This window comes from Petaurus breviceps, unplaced genomic scaffold, assembly GCF_028583685.1.
Source record: "Petaurus breviceps papuanus isolate PSGF00001 unplaced genomic scaffold, PetGlider_PUasm1.0 40, whole genome shotgun sequence".
NCBI classification, from domain to species: Eukaryota; Metazoa; Chordata; class Mammalia; order Diprotodontia; family Petauridae; genus Petaurus; species Petaurus breviceps.
In genome coordinates this window covers 4,050,778-4,070,182 of record NW_027186315.1, presented here as the reverse complement: position 1 = coordinate 4,070,182, position 19,405 = coordinate 4,050,778, and the positions used below count along the sequence as shown (strand labels likewise).

Below are 19,405 nucleotides of genomic sequence, written 5' to 3'. Positions count from 1 at the left end.
TTTTATCAGTAAGTTAGAAATGTGAACAATAAATTTAAATGTAATAGGTGGAGGTTAGGACCTATTGAGATTGGTAGAGGAAAATAAAAAATTAGAAAAAACAACTGCAGAAAATGGTAAAAGAACTTGACAAGGACAAACATGAAAAATTGCACAGCAACAGTAAGGGCTGTAGTTGAGATTGTATGTCATAAATTTTTCAAGTAATGAGCAGGTATTTTTGTTGTTATTTTAACTTGTTAAATCTTGTATTGTAAATGTAGAACTATTTCTTTTCCTTTCCTTTACTGGATATGTACCATCCAATATAATTTCATTTTCAAGCAAGATTTACTTTATCATTCAATATGCTATGTATAAAATACCTTATTTCATTCTCTGCTGTATTTTTGGATATTTTTTTTTGTTTCTCAGAATGTTCCTTATGTAGAAAAAAAATGAAAACAACCAATCATACATACACAACCTTCATCAAAATGTTACATTTACAGTTTTTGATGACTGATGATTCTGGGAATGCAGACTAGAACTGCTCATGAATGCAAAACTGTCAACATTTACAGTTTTAATGACTTCAATTTATTTTCTAATTTAATATTCAAACTTGTTTGTTTTTTTTAGAATCTCTTTTCATTTGACCTGAATGCCATATTATTTTACTTTGTATGTAACAATTTTTCTTATGATCAGGATACATGTTATGGGGACCCCCACATTTGCCCTAAAATTTCAGTACAATTGAGTTCACTGTACATTGTAAAGGTTTATTGTACATGAGTTATTTTATTAGGAAACAGAGAAGTGACATTGAATGCATACTTATTATCTATAGTTGAGACAAAAAAAAAGAAGCTTGAAAAGATTTTTTATAAATGTCAATTCTCTTCCTCTTCTATATATTTCATCTTCTATATGACTCTAGATATATCCTGCAACCAAAGTTTTGTATTAAAAATTTGAATTGCATCTTTGGATAAAGGAAATGTAAGTTAGCAGAGAGATACCATATCAACACTCTCTGCTTTGCAAGATGAAATCTATCACATTGGCAAAATACCAGGCTTAAAAAGTACAAATTTCTCAAGTTTTCCAAAGCATTCAGCAATTATCCCTTGCAAGAAAAAGGGAAGTAAATTGATACATAAATCCAGCTCAAAGTGGAATGATCTCAACTTAAAACATTGTTTATTTTCTCCTTGGAAAATAAAATTTTGTTAGGAGCTCTGATACAAATTGAAAAAAAAATGCCGAAAGAATCCATTTTTCTCTTTCTTAAAGTTCATTGATACTTTCAACCAACACTGTCAAAAGATTACTAATATTTTCCTCTTTTCTCCCTTGATCAGCCCACTCAATAGTTTAAATAACTGATATATCAGTTTTTTGTCTTATCAATGCAGGATGACTAACTTCATGAGATAAATAGAATGTAAGCTATAAAGGGGATAAAGGGAATGGCATAGGGTCTCAATGTACTTAATATAAATATGTTATTTTTTAATCTGAACTTTGTGTCTCTTTGGGGGGAATGAAATAGGTTGGCTCATAATTCCATCCCTGACCACAATCTATAATTTTATGTTCTATGATCTGCTAATATTTTGTAAGACATTTCTTAAATTTCTTATAAATATCATTTGATGAGAAAAAGGTAAAAGTAAACTGTTTACTTGTGGGTAAATATACTTTATTTCATTAATGTGAAAGGTGTAACTGGAAAATAATAGAGCTGGTTTCATGTATATTGGAGAATAAATTTCAGTTTTAGTTCATATGTACACATATGAATATATACAAAATGGTCAAAGGTTAGGTTAATGTCGTTAAGTAAGTATTTAGTAATAATTAATATTGTATGGTACATTTCTATTCTGTTAAAGTTACCCACTGAGGTAAGCTGGTTTCTATGAGTTCAAAAGACTCAATATTTTATCATTATGAGGCAATTACATAGTTTGTAAATTATCTATTTTCAAATGCCTCCTGAAGAATCTGTGGAGACATTTGAGCCCAGACTTTGTTGACACCAAGGCCAGGATTTGTACCACTATATGACACTGTTTACTTCTATAAAACGTGATGTATTTTAACTTCATAATTGTATGTGATTTATATACATATAACTTTTAGCAGGGGCCCACTCTTTGCCAATATTTTAATATGTCACAGAAAGATATAGGGTGGATTTAAGGCAATAAGTGATTAGTTTTCCTTATATTACTATGGGCAGCTTTCTTATTTAAATACAGCAATTCTCTATGGACATTAACATCAATTTAGCCCTCAGTTCTGTTGCAACTCCATTATTCTATCTATGGGGATACATTTTGAAATGTAATATGTTTAGGTTTAAAAAAAATAAAGATCCAAAATGTGAATTTGTTGTCTTCAATCTCTATTTAATTTGTGCTCGGTGTGTTTTAGAGAGTATGTGAGCATACATCCATCTTACTAAATCTCCATGAAAATCTTTGTCTTCATTTACCTTTTAGTAAAGATTTAATGTTTTCATTCCATTAATCATGCCAGCTTAATCTCAACAAACCTTGATTCCTCTCAAGGAAATGAACTGTGTGTCAGCTCCTATTTTCACAAATGAGTACATTTGCTGACATTGAATTGTTTTTTACAATTCCCCTGCTGTTGCTTCTCAATATAGTAACATTTCCCCAGTTTCTCACAGTTAAATAATTACCTATTAAAATAGTGCCAGTTAATTAAGACAAATTAAGACAGACAAGGGATAAAGCAAGGAATGGATGAGTAAGCAAAGTTGCAATAAAATAAGAATTAAAAGAGAAAGTAGTATCATTTAGCTGAGATAAAGATCTTTAGTGTCCAAGCACAAAAACAGGAGTTAGTACTTTATTAAAAAAAAAAAAAAGAAACACTCTCCATGTAATTCCTTGTATTTCACAATCCACAGGAAATCTCTAATCTGATATATATTATCTCTTATATTTTCCCAAAAATCTCAAATATAAGTTTGGTACTACTTTAAAACAGCAGGCAGGCCATTGATGCAATTTTTACAAATTTTAACATTCCCTATCATCTTTGACGGCATTACTGTTGTGTTAGTCCTCAAAGTCAGAAAGTTGTAATTACATTCATTAATTACTATTTTTAATTTGTTCCATATAACTTATTAGCAATATCCAATCTAGGGCATTACGGGTCAATAAGAATTTTGAGCCTTAAAAAGAAACATAACAAAAAAATTGCACATTTCACCAACAGATCTTTTCCCTAGTAACTGAACAGATTCATGATTGTAAGCTCTTTTCTGGCTTCTTAATGTCACCTCTATAAAATTTACAACTTGATAATGCTTTGATTTACCCAAATGAGCTTTAATTTTTAAGTTTGCTTATATATATTTTTTTACCTTTCAACATTCACTTCCATAAGTTTTTAATTTTCTACCCCTCCATTCCCTCCTTCCTCCTCAAGACAATGCAATCTGATATTGTATCTAGACTATCCATCTGTCTTTCTGTGTGTATGTGTGTCTGTGTATTCCAGTTAAACATATTTTCATACATCATGTTGTACAGAAGAATTAGAACTCATGAGGGGAACCATGTGAAAGAAAAAAAAAAGAAAATAGTCTACTTTTCTCTTCATTCAGACTGCATTGTTCTTTCTCTGGAAGTGGATGGCATTTTCCATCTTGAGTTCTTTGGAATTGTTTTATGTCCTTGCATTGCTGAGAAAGGCTAAGTCTATCAAAGTCAGTCTCCATAGAGTGTGTCTGTTATTGTGTACAATGTTCTCCGGAATCTGCTCACTTCTTTCATCATTGTTTCATATATGTCGTTCCAGTGTTTCTAAAGTCCACCTGTTTATCAATTGTTAAAGCAAAATAGTATTCCACTGCATTGACATACCACGACTTGTTCACCCATTCCCCAATTGACGGGGATCCTCTCAATTTCCAATTCTTTGCCACCATAAAAAGAGCTGCTATAAATATTATCGTATATGTGGGTCCTTTAACCATTTTATGATCTCTTTGGGAAACAGAGCTTAAAGCAATATTTCTGGGTTAGAGGGCGTGCACTTTTTGTAGCCCTTTGGACATAGTTCCAAATTGCTCTCCAGAATGATTGGATCAGCTCACAACTCCACCAACAATGAATTAGTGTTCCAAATTTTCAACAGCTTCTCCAACATTTTTTCATTTTCCTGTTTTGTCATTTTAGGCAATCTGATAGGTATGATATGGTATGTCAGAGTTGTTTTGATCTGCATTTATCTATTCAATAGTGATTTAGTAAATTGCTAAAAATTGTAAAAAAAAAGAACAACATTGCTTTCATTCAAATTATTTCAAGCTAAATTTATGAAATATTTATTTAGAATATTTATTTAGTGCCTACTATATAATGAGAGGTAATGTATAAGGTGTTAATTAGACAATAACAATGAAACAAGCCCTCCCCAAAAGGAGCTTATATTTATAATGGAATCTGAAGATCTCCTTGCCCCTTGGCCCCTTGATAGGCTTAAGTTAATCCAAAAACCTTCCCTGCTTTGAAAATATACTCTGCCCCCTAATAGGCTGAATGTGGTGACATGGAGCTGGTGGTAGAAAGCTTGTTTTTCAGGAATGCCTATACCTTGTTACTTTATTATTGGGCAGTGGATCAAGAGGGTTGTGACATTCTCTCATCCAGGAAAAGGCTATATACACCCTTATGTAAAGTTTTGTTTTCTGGCTCACTCATGGGAAGAGTTGTGTGATTTGGCCAGATAAGACTATGGGCAGCTGTTGAAGACCACGGGTTTGAATACCCAGATGTTGATGCTTCTCTTTCTAGTGACTAGCTAGGTATGGATGTAATAGACAGACAGCTGGAAGCCCTGTCTGTGAATTGTGTTATTTTCTATTGTAACTTCTGTTTTGAAAAGCAGTTGTTAGCTGTGTATTGGTCTTTGGTGGAGACTGAACAACTGAGTCTGGGCCATGAATTGATATTAAGCCCTGGAATCCTAATTATGACCTGGGTAATGAGTAGCCCAGCTTCTCACAGAATTTGACACACCCAAGTTCCAAGTTTAATCAAATGGAAGTGATATATTCAAAATAGAGCTAAGAGATGCAAAAACAGAGTAGAGTCTGCTCTACATGAATCTATATCAAACATAGATACTGAGGGGAATGACACACCTCCTGGGCCAAAGCAACAGTTCTTACAGCCCTCTGTAAAATGGAATGAGGGATATGATAGATTAACTGAATAACAAAAGAGACATGCATGGTTTATTGACTGGAGAGCAAATATTTGGGCCAAAAAAGACATTGGAAAGCAGTAGCCTATAACCCATGTACTAGAATGACTTTGGAAAGTACTGGGATAGGTGGAAGTAGTCAATATGCTGAACTTATAGCTGTACATCAAGCCATCAAAATAGAACAAGAAGGACAGTGTCACATATTCACTGATTCATGGGCAGTAGCTAATGGGTCAGCCACATGGACACCCTTATAAAAAATCAAAATTAGGAAATTAATGGCAAACAAGTCTGGGGCAAAGAATTATTGGAAGATATCTGGAATATGTCTTTGGTTACTGATTTATCAGCTTTTCATACTGATGCTCACATGGCCCTGAGTATGCCAGAAAGTAAGTACAATGTTCATCCTGATTGCCTGGCAAAGATTTCTACTGAACATATTGTGCTTACTTTGACAACAACTGATGATTGGGTATTAGCCAAATGGGTCCATCAAATGGCTGACAATTTAGGGGTCCAGGCCAAAAACAGCTGGGCACAAGATTGAGGTATTAGTATCTCCCGTTCATTGTTAAAACAGATAGCAGAAGAGTGTCATATATGTCAATTGGAAAAGGAGCTAATTTTTCCTCAGGTAGTAACTGGAGAAATAGAAAGAGGAAAGGTCCCAGCCCAAATCTGGCAAATAGATTATATTGGTCCAATACCACAAGTTAAAGGATGCAAATTTATATGTACTTGTTTTGACACCTAATCAGGTGTACTAGTGACTTATTCTTATAGCAATGCAACACAGAAAAACACCTGTAAAACTCTAGATCTCATAAGTCTACATTATGGAATTCTAATGCAAATTCAAAGTGACAATGGATCACATTTCAGAGGTAATGAAATGAAGATGTATTGTATACTAAACAATATAGAATGGATATATAATATTCCATATTATCCACAAGTATCTGTGTTAAGTGAAAGAATGAATGGATTGTGAAAGAAGAGTTAAGGAAGTTAAGTTCCATTAATTCATATCAACATTGAAAGGGTAATTTGTTCATGTCTTTACATAATTTGAACAACAGACAACTGGGAGTAAGTACACCTCTAGCCAGAATGATGACACCAAATCTGCAAATTAGAAAACAACAAACACATAAGATCCAAAATATTGAATATTGGATTCCGAGGCCATGTGTCCCAGCACCATATCCAGGAACACCTGTTTCATTGGGTTATGATTTACATTGTTTTGTGGATGTTTGGTTGGACAGAAAAGAAATAAGAAAAATCTCCACTGGTCTATGAAAAAAGAATCCCTAAAAATCACTTTCGACAGGTTTTACCCAAATCAAGATTAGCAGCTGAAGGAATACATGCACTTGCTGGATTAAATAGATTCTAATTATCTAGGAGAAATTGTTGTGACTTTCCATAATTTAGGTTAAGGGTCCATATATATATATTTGTAAAAATGATAGGATAGTTCAAGTGATTATCATTCCTTATAAAACAATAACATTTGTAAACCTTACCCTTCTTCCAAAGTAACTATCAGAGGAACTGAAGGATTTTGTTTTACTGATAGATTGAAATTGGAAACTAAAGCATGGGTAAAATGGAAACCTGGTGATGCTCCAAAGGCTACTTAGATTATAGCACATGGAAAGGATAATGTAACTATTGTTTATTCAGGAGAATATGATTGAAAACTGTACCGTAAACTCATATTGTATCATGAGTGAGGCTTCAATAACAGCCTCATGGACTCCAGTAGCATGGCTGTTCCTGTATCTATCTTCTTTCTGGTTCGGCTGTTCCTGTATCTACCTTCTTTCTTTTTATTGTCTCCTTGTTTCTTCTTGACTTTTTGTCTCTTTACATTCTTTACTACTTTTGTTTCTGCAGGCTCAGTACCCTCCACCTGCAGATACCTGATAGCTTAAACTGGATATTACCCCCTATCCACAAGTGTGATGTGTCAACCCTGGACCTGGCATCAAAAACATACAAATGCTATCCAAAGAACTGAATTCTCAAATAGGAACCCTTGGGACAGGGATGCTCTACATCCAATTTCACCAGCAACTAACCATGGAAGAAGAGACCTATGACTGATACTTATGAATTTTAAGCAATCCACACTGCCCTGTGTTATTCCTCCGGCACATTCATCAGTGATTCTTACTATCCAAGACACTAAAAACTCTCCTATTCTTTGAGTGAATCTACTCAATATGTCAGTAGTCTCCTTTTGAGTGAAATCCTCAAGTATTTCCCTGGATTCTGTTCTATGGGTATTCCTTCCAACATCTTTCAAAATCTCCAGGTTCTCCTTCTTTTAGCCTTGGTTGCCAGTTTTCACAGGCCCTGTGCTTTTGGCTTATTTTTTTGGCTAGAGAGGAATAAGACAAGTCCACGCAACCTGGGATAGCCATTTCTCCCTCTAAAGACCACCTGTTTCCAATTAGAGCCCTGACATTTTGTGATCCTACCCTCATCAACAAATGTATCAACAATGCAATTTTCACAATGCCTACAGCAACTATAAATATGCTGATGTGGTTATTAATCACAAAATATACCAGGCAAAATATACGTGGGGGAATAAAGCTAGAACATTTATTCAAATACCAGAAAACTGAGTCCCAAAATCAGAAAGTCAAAGGCATCATAGTACTTATGAAGTCGGCACACATAGTTAATATAGTAAACACCCACATTTTCTTTTTTTTTCATATGTTGGCATTTATTATTTAAGCTGAAGAACAGGTTATGAGGGGGGTGGGGCAAGGGAGGAGACAGGGAGCCTAGAGCCTCTCATCTATCTGCTCCAGATGGGGTTGATCCTGATTTCTGAGCCTTGGTCCAGGGCACACAAGGAAGCACACGCTAAGATGAGGTTCCAGGGGGACAGGTTGAGGAAAACAGCGGGGGTGGCCAGAGCTACAGATCCAGCCAGAGGCAGGGCTGGGATTCTCCTTGGGTCAGCAGCACCACTCCCTTTTGGGAGCTGAAACCTATCGATAAAGTCCCATCCACATATTTCTTATAAAACATTCTTGTAGTTTCAGATTTTGTGCTAAAGAATCCTTTCATCACCTTTCTAGCTTCTTGTACTTTGCTTCCAGTTTCTTTGAATATGCATCCAGCTTGTAAGCTGCCTGCTGAAGAGCAGCTACCTGCTCCTCAATTAAAGTGATCTGATCCAGATAAGGCTGAAGGGTGGCATATTTCTGGTTTAAGTCCTTTAGGTTTCTACATATGTTTACTGCAATATCTTTCATTTCTAGATACTTCAAGCTAGTCAGTTTGTTCATATTTTCTAGAAGTTTGCAATCTTCACTGTTGGCTGTCAGCTCGCCTGTCAGGTACGTGGCCATTTTGGTGAACATGTCCTGGCACAGTTCTGTGATGTCCACCTCGGTGGGCTCCGTGGCCTCCTTGGCAGTCTCCACCATGGCATCGTCTAGGCTGAGGAAGGGAGAAGGGAGAAAGGATGGGGAGGGGGAACGAGAGGGGGAGGGTGAGAGGGAAGGGAAAGGGGACAAGGAAGGGGGAAAAGGGGAAGGGTGAGCAGTGGGAGAGGGAGATAAAGGGAGAGGGGGAAAAGGGGAGAGGGCGAGGAGGGGGCAACACCCACATTTTCAAGTCTTCAAAACAGAACAGGCTACCTCAGGCAAATGTCCTACTCTCCCCACTCACAGCAACTGCTCAGCATCCAGGAAGAATGCTCCCAGCAGCTCCAGCCACCTCACAGTTCCTGTCCCTGGCATTCCTCAGCAGGAATCCTTAGTAGAAATTCTGGCTGCCTCAAAAAAGGGGTTCACGACTCTGCCTCCACGTCAGCAGCCACCAGTTTCACTGCCACTGCTGGCTGCTGCTGCTGTTGCTGCCTCTACCAGTGACTGCAAGAACTCTAGCTTGCCTTGTGCTTCCTCTTTCTCCACTATTTCCTGCTATATCAGCAAGTCCAATGGGGCATGGAAGATCTTTCATCCCCATAACCTTTACAACACAAAAAAGTATACTTCAAATATATGAAGTGAAATTTTGTAAAATATTAGCATTTTAAACGTTTGATTATATGCCAAATCACAAATGAAAGATATGTTTTTTTTAATATATGAAATACACAGGTAACATAAAAACATGGAAACAATTTCAGAAAAAAAAAATGAATGAGAACTACAATACAAGAGTCATTGAACAAGCCATAAAGGAACTTCAAGAAGGAAATGTGGGTGGAATTCTAGATGAATTCATAATTGAATTCTATTCCAAATTCAATTAAAATTACTTCAAATTCCAAAATTATATTAATTCTTGGCATAATTAAACAAAGATAAAATCCTACAAGAGTCCTTCATTAATACAAACATTACTCCTCTTAGCTCAATGAAGGAGCTAAAGCAGAAAAAGAAAATTATAAAGAAAACTGTCTAATGAAAACTTAAAAAAACTTTAAAATGTTTACAAGAAGTAATTATAATATTGTATTTGCATTGTAAATACAAGTGTAGGACTGGATGAATAACAAAAAATAAATGCAAATAGACTATACAAATAAAAAAAAGACACATTAAAATAATATGCTACTTTTTGATTCAGAAATACATATATGTATATATATGATACTGATTTTGATCTTTGCTTTGTTTCATGGATTTTACAATTCAACATTTATCATAGAAAGAAAATTGATTTTGAAAATAGATGACCCAAGTTCAAATTTTATATTCATTATTTAAGAATTATTTTCTTTAAGACCTCTCATATTAGCTAGCTGTGAGATGTTACACAAATCATTTCACCTACCTAAGTTTTAATTGTAAAGGTTTTAGGTTGAACAATATGGCCTTTAATTTTCCTGCCATCTATCAACCTATGATTCATAAATGAGATAGATAGATCGACAATGTGTGTAAACTGTCTTTTTTATTAAGATATGGTCAATTTTATTTTTTATCATGCCATTCAATGTTCACCACATCCAGCACACCATATAAGGTCAATAATTTTAAAAATATTTCACTTTTTCCCCATTGCATATAAAACCAATTTTTAAAATTCATAAATATTGAGTTCCAAATTTTCTTCCTCCCTCTTCTCTCCCTTTCCTGAGATAGTAAGCAAATTGTATATGTTGTACATGAGTAGTCATGCAAAACATATTCCTATATTAATTTTGCTGTGAAAGAAATCACAAGCAAAACAATGAAAAAAAAGTAAAAATACATTTTTGGAATTTGCATTGAGATTTCATCAGTTCTTGCTCTGGCGGTCAAGAGTATTTTTCATCAAATGTACTTTGTAATTTTATTGGATCGTTGTATAACTGTGAAGAGCTAACTCATTCACAGAAGATCATTATACAATATTGTTGTTACTGTCTAGAATGTTCTCCTGCTTCTTCTTTCTTTATTTTATATCAGTTCATATAAGTCGAGATTTTTCTAAAACTATTTTGCACATCATTTGTTATAGCACTATCATATTTCATCATAATCATATGTCATGATGTGTTCAATGATTCCTCAACTGATGGATATTTGATCCCTTCAATTCCCAATTCTTTACCACCAGAAAATGATTAATTTGACTCAATTCTCTCTATATTTTAAAAAACGAGGCCTTTATCAAAGAATCTCGCATTCTAGTTTTGGCCATATTGGATTTGTTTTGTGCAAAACACTTTTTAAAGAAACATATAAAAATTATTCATTTTACATTTCATAATTCTCTCTCTCTTTTACATGGTCAGGGTCATGCATTCTTTCCCTCTTCATAGATCTGACTTGTAAAGTATTCCATGTTGTCCTTATTCACTTATGGTATCAAAAGTAATGTCTAAATCATGTATTTATTTTCACCTTAACTTGTATTATCAGGGGAACATGGTGTTCTATATCTAATTTCTGTCATACTGTTTTACCCTTTCACCAACATTTTGTGTGACTGTGTGTGTGTGTGTGTAATAGTGTGTTTTTTCCTGAAATTATATATCTTTAGATTGATCAAACATTTGTTTATGATGGTCATTGACTACTGTGCATTGTGTATCTCATGTATTGCATTGATCTGACGCTATATTTTACGTAGTACCAGATTGTTTTGATGATTACCAATTTATAAAACTTTTAAGACCTTGTCACCTTCCTTCACATTTTTCTTTCATTAATTACTATGATATTCTTGAACTATTGGTTTCCAAATGAATTCTTTTATTGTTTTTCTACCTCTACAAGTTATCAATAGTATGACTGGTATGAAACTGAATAAATTAATTTAGGGTGAATTGTTATTTTTATTATGTTGGCTCCATCTGCCCATGAACAATTAATGCTTTTTTTCCAGATTTCTTTAGATCTGACTTTAATTGTATGAAAGTATTTTTTAATTATGTTCATGGATTTTCTCAACTTCTCTTGGCTGGCAGGCCCACAAGTACTTCATGTTATCTAGAGTTATTTTAAATGAGATTCCTCTTTCTATCTCTATCCATTGGGCTTTATTGATAATATATAGAAATGCTTATTGTTTATGTGGGTTTATTTTTTATCCTGCAATGTTGTTACATGTCATTTATTTCAAGTAGTGTTTTCTTTTAGCTTATTCTTTTAGATTTTCTGAATATACCTAAATATTATCTGCTATGAGTAATGGTTTGTATCTGCATTGTCTTTTTTTTTATGAGCAATCAGGGTAAAGTAACTTGCTCAAGGTTATATGGCCAGGTGTTTCTGGGTGAGTGCTAAGTGTCAGAGCCCGGATTCGATCCCCAGGTCATCCCGACACTGGAGGCAGTGCTCTTACTTGGTGTGTTACCTGACTGGCACCTGCATTGTCTTTTCTAATGCTTTCCATTTCATTTTCTTGTCTTATTGCTATAGCTAGCATTTATAGAAAATTACTCAACAATATTGGTGATAATGGCCATCTTTCATTCATTCCTGGTCTTATTTGGAAGATGTCTAATGTATTCATGCTATAGATGATGCTTGTTGATATTTTTAGATAGAAACTATTTACTGTTTCTAGGGTCTCTAGTGCATTTAAAAGAATGGGTGTTATTTTTTGTCAAAAGTGGTTCCTCCATTTATTGTGATAAATAATCACATGATTTCTGATAATTTTGTCATTGATATGGTGAATTAAGCTGATAATTTCCCTAATATTGAAGAAGACCAGCATTCCTTGTATAAATTAACCTTGGTAAGAGTAGATAAAGCTTGTAGTATATGGATGTTATCTCTCTATAAGGGAATTTTTTTTGTAGAAGAAAGTATTCATTGCATAGAGTTAAGATATTTTTAAGTTGTTTTCAAGTAGTTTGCCATCTTAAGATTTTGTTGTGTTTTGTTTTAATTTTGAAGATTATTTTATGCCATCAACTTCTATGCCCACTGTTTCATATAAAAATCAAGAAATATAAAACCACATGTTGAATTATTTCCCTACTTCAAACTCTGTAATGTATTTTGACAAAAATCTGTAATTATTTTTCATGATAATCTTGCTACTTAAATTCATTATATTATGTAAATGTAGATGATCCTTGACTGTTGGGATCCCACTCCCAACTCCAGCCATCTCTTACCTTATACCTGGTCTTTGGACGTCTCCAGCTTCTTTTCTCCAAGAAGAACTTACCTCCAGAGAATACCCAGGACATGGAAAGTATGATGCTAAGCTGTTTATTTGGTTACATCTTAACTGCATGGCAAGCAAACAGGAAGCAGAACTAACAGAACTAACTAACTTCCTCTATCTCCCCTATTTATAAACCTTGAGGGGCCATGCCTTGCAGGGCCATTCATGTTCTTTCCCAAGTATGTCTTATGAGACAAAGGAGCAAATTCCTTCCCAGAAGTCCTTTAGGCACTGCCATGCAGAGTATCACTCTCCCATCACTGCGCCCGAAACTCCCTCATCCCTGGTTCATCAACCCCCAGGCAAAGCTGTACCAACAACATCACTCAGAAAGCCACATGCACCCCTTCTGGCCGCCACCCTGCCACAGGACATGTGGGAGCCAATCGCGCACTCTCCTGAGTGCAGGGCAAAGGAGTATGTGTTAAGAGGAGTCCTTGTTTATGGGGCACACTCAGTGCCACTTCGGCCTTTCCCAACCCAGCAGAGTCAGCCCCCACAGCCCTGCGCTCAATGCCATGTCAGCCTTTATGGCCCAGCAAAGTCAGCCTCCACATCTCCAAGCTCCTGCCTCTCAGAGGTCACGTGTACCCCCTCAGACATCCTGTGACTGCCGCAGTGTCTCTTACACTGGCGGCTCTATCACTTGACCACAAAAAGTATTAATAATTAATTATATTGATAGCTTACATTTTGTCAGTGTTTAAAAAATTTACATACTTTTAACCTAATAACCGTTGATGTGGTACAGATTATATGTATTATGTTCATGATAATGTGATTACAATTGTTACATCGTTTCTCTCTCAGGACAGCATTCCTATCCTTATTGAATCCTACAGTTATTCTTTATAGGTTAGTATGTCTTCTTTGATTTACTCATATTGTCTCTCATAGGTTCTAAACTGGGACTTTTTGCTCAACTTAGACTCTGACCTCTATTAGACTTTTTTATTGGATGGTCAACTATGTTTGGTCTGGACACAAGTAACCTGAGCTCTTGTGCTAACCTCCTAGGGTTAGGCCCCCTGAATCTTTGGGCTAAAGAGTGTTTAAACTTCAGAATCTTCTGTGGCCTTTTAAGTGAAAGTTAAAAGGATCTCAGTACCATAGGGTATTCTTATATAAGTTCTTCCATAGCGACATGGATCATTAGCAACACTTGTAACTTAGAAGTTCTTATCTTATTGACTTCTGAATACCCTGGGGTTTTCTCCAGGGGTACCTCCTCTCTAGCTTACTCCTAATATGAAGATTATTGCATGTCTCTGGCCTATCTGTCATCTCACTGGAAGGCTTCAACCTTGTTTACCTGGGCTGTCATGTAATTTTCAGTGGACAATTTTCTTACTACAAGTGGGGTTTTGGTTGACTTTTTGTCCAAGTTAGAGGTATTATTAGTTACTATAGTTTCTCTTTGGGTTTCTTCATCATTATTAAATTTAGTGTCATTTTCTAGTTTTTGTTGGTATAGGTACTGGACTGTCTGCCTTCATGCAACCATTTTTAATAGAAGTATAGCCATTTTATTTATATACCAGACAACCATGTCAAACTTCCACATTAGCAAGTATATCACAAAATTATACCAATCAGATCATTATCCTGCTCAAGATGGGAGGCAACAACAGATAACATAGAAAATTGTTTATTGAACAATTTATTTTTTCACTAAACACTTTATATGTATTATCTCATTTAATATTCACTACCACCTTTTGAGGAGTTGCTATTATTATCTCCATGGTACATGCTAGGAAATTACAACTGAAAGAGGATTAGTGAAAATTACAAATTCACAAAGCTAGTATGTATCTGATATTGAATTTACACTTGAGTCTTCCTGACTCTCAGTCAAGGACTCTGTTCACCACCCCACCAACATGTATAAGGATATCAATGGATATTTGTGAGTATTTTCAAGTTAGAGAAGGAATTTCATATGTATAATTCCTTTTCAGAAGGGAAACCTGGTATGGTTTGTATGTTGGTGCTAGAGGGTGGGAGGACTTTAGTACAAGCCTGCTACTAATGAAGAGGCTAGAAATCAAGTCAAGAATCTGAGGCAAGTGAGGTGAGGAAACATTAATGAATTTAAATACTTGTCTTTTTCCCTGGACTCTTACCCAGAGTCCCCCAAATTTATTAGTTATCCATTAAGGATGTCAATGAATACTTTATCCATAGGTTAAGGAAGATTTTCACATTTTATTTGTAAAAACTGCAGAGAATGCTGATATTTCTAGGACATACTAGTATCAGTAAAAATATCATTATGATATTTATTTATGTGTGTATATATGTATATATATATACATGTATATAAGTGTGTGTGTGTGAGTGTGTGTATGACCATGATTATATTTCTTTATGTATAATTCCCAAAGCTAATTCTAAAAAAATATTATTTGTAGACTCAAGAATTACCAGACTTGAAAAAGACCTTTTTCTGTTTCAATTCAACTTCTTATAATATGAAGGAATTCTTTTCTATAACTCTGAGAAGTGATCATATAAAATTTTATTCATGTATCCTATGATATAGAACTTACTACATTGTGAGCAAAGACTACCTAATTTTGGAAAGCTCAAATTGTTAGAATTTTTTCTTTTTATGTAGACCTTCTTTGAAGGTATAAAATAAAATTGAATTTACAGCACTACCTTTTTTTAAAGAAACTCTTGAAGTTTGTGTTTGTGGGTTAGTGAAGAGTATTAGTCCACAGAGAATTCTGGAATGAAAAAAAGATGAATGAAGTGAGGGAGATGGGAACTTTGAGGAGAAGAAAAATAATGATCTCTGTTGTGAGAGATAAAACTTTGGAATTACAAAGCATTTCTTTCCTAGTACTTACATACAAAAAGGCTTTGAGAATTGTATCTTGTAAAGGTGCTGGCATGGACAGATATGGTTATTGTGCAAGTGACTGACCCTGGTTGGGAAGAGATATTCCCTCCACCAGATGTTCTCTTAATCTTATGTTCCTGAGGTAATGTGGAGGGAGGTGGAGGGAAAATATGGATGAATTTATCCCTCTCTGGAATTTAAGCAGTAATCCCCTTTTTGAGTCTCCTTCTGTTCTGCTCAGTCCTTCTCCCCATTAAATATTCCATTTAAACACCCATTTCTGTTTTAATTTTCCCCCTGATACATAAAACAAATTTAGCTTGGTGGCCTTGGTTAAGTGATTACTTATAATATATTCAACTAGAACTCAGTAGGAAGCTGGCCTTGAGAAGATGAAATTATAGAACAGTTTACTTTCCCAAGGAATAAAGCACACTCATATCAAGCTAGTTTAAATTGTCTAAATTAGTCTAAAGTTATAAAAGGAAGACATAAAAACATGAAGATTTATATTCCTAACATTCATTCCCTAGGCAACATACTTATTAACATATAAACAACATAAGTACACATGTACATCAAGGTAACATAGGTGATATACATTATATATACAGTTGTTATACATACATATTATACTTGTTATACACACTATATCACTCAATGTATCCCTTATAGGCATGTGTATATGTATGTATATCGTATCTACACATGTGTGTATGTGTTTGTGTATATATGTGCACATACATATACATAGTTATATATGTGTATATATCTGTGTGTATATATACAACATATATGTATATGTGTATTTGTATATGTTATATTTATAGTTGTAATAGCAAAGAGTCTTCGTTCTTCCTCTTTGGTTTCTTCTTAACCCGGTTCTCCAAAGAATATTACACTTACGTGAGCTTTTCATTTGCTTCTCTGTAAATTAGTACCATTCTTTACCTATCATATCTTTTGGGCTGCACATAATAACATCAAATTACTACTTCTAATTATAATTTTTCAAATATACAAAGACAGTTAATATATTTTTTCTGTTTTTTTAAACTGTCTTCTCCAGGATAATCAAGTCTAATTTCTTTAACTACTTAACTATTTCTCATAGGATATATATTTTTTTCTTTTTTGTATTTAGTTTCTTTCTAGCCCTCTTATGCAGTTCTACTCTGTCACTTTCCTGTAAAACATGGTATGTTAACTAGAAAATATTTCATAAGTGGTCCTATGTACCTCCTCATGTACGTCTGCTACTACATACCTCCTTTGTTCTAGAAATTATTCTTCAAGTAATGGGGCCTGCAATTGCCAATAGCATTGACCTCTTTTTCAATTATATCAGTGTTGAATTATGACAGATTTGTAATGAATTAGTTTCTTTTAAAAAATTTTTACATGCATTCTTGTTAAGTTTAACCACCCTCATTTGACATTTATACAGATGCCTATTTTTTTCCCTAAATGTAATATTTTGCACCTTTCTCCATATTAATTTATCTTGGATAGAGCTCCAGTGTATTTTTCATTCAGATGGGATTTTCTCCCCTAATTCTGACCCCCAATGTAGTATAAATGTTCCTTACACATTTCTTTTTAAGAATAACAATTTAAAAAGTGCAAATAGATATAGTAAGAAGATACTGATGCTATATTTTAAATATTTATGTTTCATAGCTAGCTAAAAAAAATAGCCAAAAGCAGAATCTAGCAGTTAAAATGACCTTTTTCCATTACAAAAAAGGAGGATGTTTTCCTGCACAGTTTGAATGTTGTCTCCATTGGCAATCTTATCCTACATAGGTCACCATTTTGCCTGTTTTTATGTTGGGTTTCCATAGTTTTGTAGGAAAGATTTTTTCAAAGAAATATTTAATTACCTTAGGATATAGTTACATATCAGAGGAAGGTAATTTATGTGTGTATCTCCCCATATTTCAAAATCAAAAGTTTTTCCTTTTCTGCAATGGTTTCATAAAATGCCTACAGCATATTTCCAAAGTAATATTAAAAATAATTTTTACAGTTTGGATATTTGCATATTCATATATTAACTTAACATCAACTAAGTCCTAAACTGAATCTTCTTTTGTAAGTATAATGAGGATGTTAAATATTTATAATGCTATTACCACGACCCAAGGTAGAAGAGCATATCTGAGTGGAAGGTAAATGTTGTTTGTATAAGGTATTTCCCCCTAAAAATTCATGGTAAATGAAATCAGTGATAACACTGACCTCAGAAAATCTTAATCTGCCCAATTTTATTAGAGTAGAGCTCTGAGTTAAAAAGGAGGGTAAGCAATAGAATTTCATGAGATTTCTTTGAAGCAAAAGAATAGAGCTCTGAAGAATATGATTACCTGAACATTGCCCATGCTTGTCTGGTATCTGTTTCCCTGCATTGTTTGTTTCTATGGGAAGCCATATACAAGGGAATATTCTATAAGCTTCTTGAACTTCCAAATACAGAATACAATCAGGGTTCAAACCATTACAAATAATATCTGGAAGTCAGAAAGAAGCTAAGAAGTTGCCTTTGCTATGCTGAGTTTCCCTTAGGAGACTTTAAATCAAACATCTAAATGGATTCTGGAGAGACAGAACCTATGAAAAGACAGAATGAAACAATTTCATGACTTAAGATAACTTAAAAGAATTTTAAAAAAGTTCTATCTCACTTTCTTAAAAGGTGAGGACAGCCCAGCATAGATTTGTCTGTTTAAGCCAGAAGTACCTGGTGAGATACAGCACAGGTCAGTTACTGAGACCTTTTGTTCCTAGCTTAGCAAGCCATTGGAACAGCAGGCAAGCTTTGAAGCCACCAGATCCATGACAGAAGAAAATAACCAGCCTCAGGAATCAGGGGAAACCAGCTAGAAGAAGGGCAGACAGCCACAACACAGTGAATAATCCACAACCACCTAAGACTCTACATGGAATGCCAGTGACAAGGCTCTTGGACCCCAGCAGAAGTATGGAACAGGGTCCCTGGGCCCCAAGAGCAGAGATCAAATTTTAAAGTCTTGAAATAGGCTTAGAAAGAACAAGAAACCAAAAAAAGAGCCATTAGCATAAAAATCTAGTATTGTGACATGAAAAGTTAAAAAGTAAACTTGAACAAGGACAACTATGTCAAAACACCCATATACAAAACCTCAAAGTTGAAAATGGATTGGTGTCATGGCCAAAAAAGTTTTCTTGGAAGAGCTTAAATATAATTTTAAAATTCAAAGAAGAGAGGTATAAGAAAAATTAAGAATTGAAAGATATAAGGAGAATCAAGAGGCAGGAAAATAAGGACAAAAATTGGCTGAAGTAAACAACTTCCTTAAAGAGTAGAATTGGCCAATTGGAAAATGAGGTACAGAAAAAAACTGAAGAAAAAAATTCCTTAAGTTTAGAATGGGGCAAGTGTAATCTAAGGCTATATGAGACACAAGGAATCAGTTAAATGAAATCAAAATGAAGAAAAGTAATAGGAGAAAAAGTAAATAACCTCATTGGGAAAAAGCAATTGACCTGTAAAATAGATCTAAGAGAGATAATTTAAGAATTGTTGGACTGCCTGAAAGACATGATTGAAAGAGAGAGAGAGACAGAGAGAAAGAGAGACAGAGAGAGAGACAGAGAGAAAGAGAGACAGAGACAACATTTTTCAAGAAA

The 19,405-nt window shown here is 34.5% G+C and overlaps 1 protein-coding gene across 1 annotated transcript; it reads right to left on the bottom strand.

The window, feature by feature from the left end:
* Positions 1-7,971: 7,971 nt before the first annotated feature.
* Positions 7,972-8,696, bottom strand: LOC138170873 (biogenesis of lysosome-related organelles complex 1 subunit 2-like). The gene has a single exon (XM_069100359.1). It carries the CDS (start codon positions 8,694-8,696, stop codon positions 8,334-8,336), a length of 363 nt encoding a protein of 120 aa, XP_068956460.1. The 3' UTR covers positions 7,972-8,333.
* Positions 8,697-19,405: the final 10,709 nt, after the last annotated feature.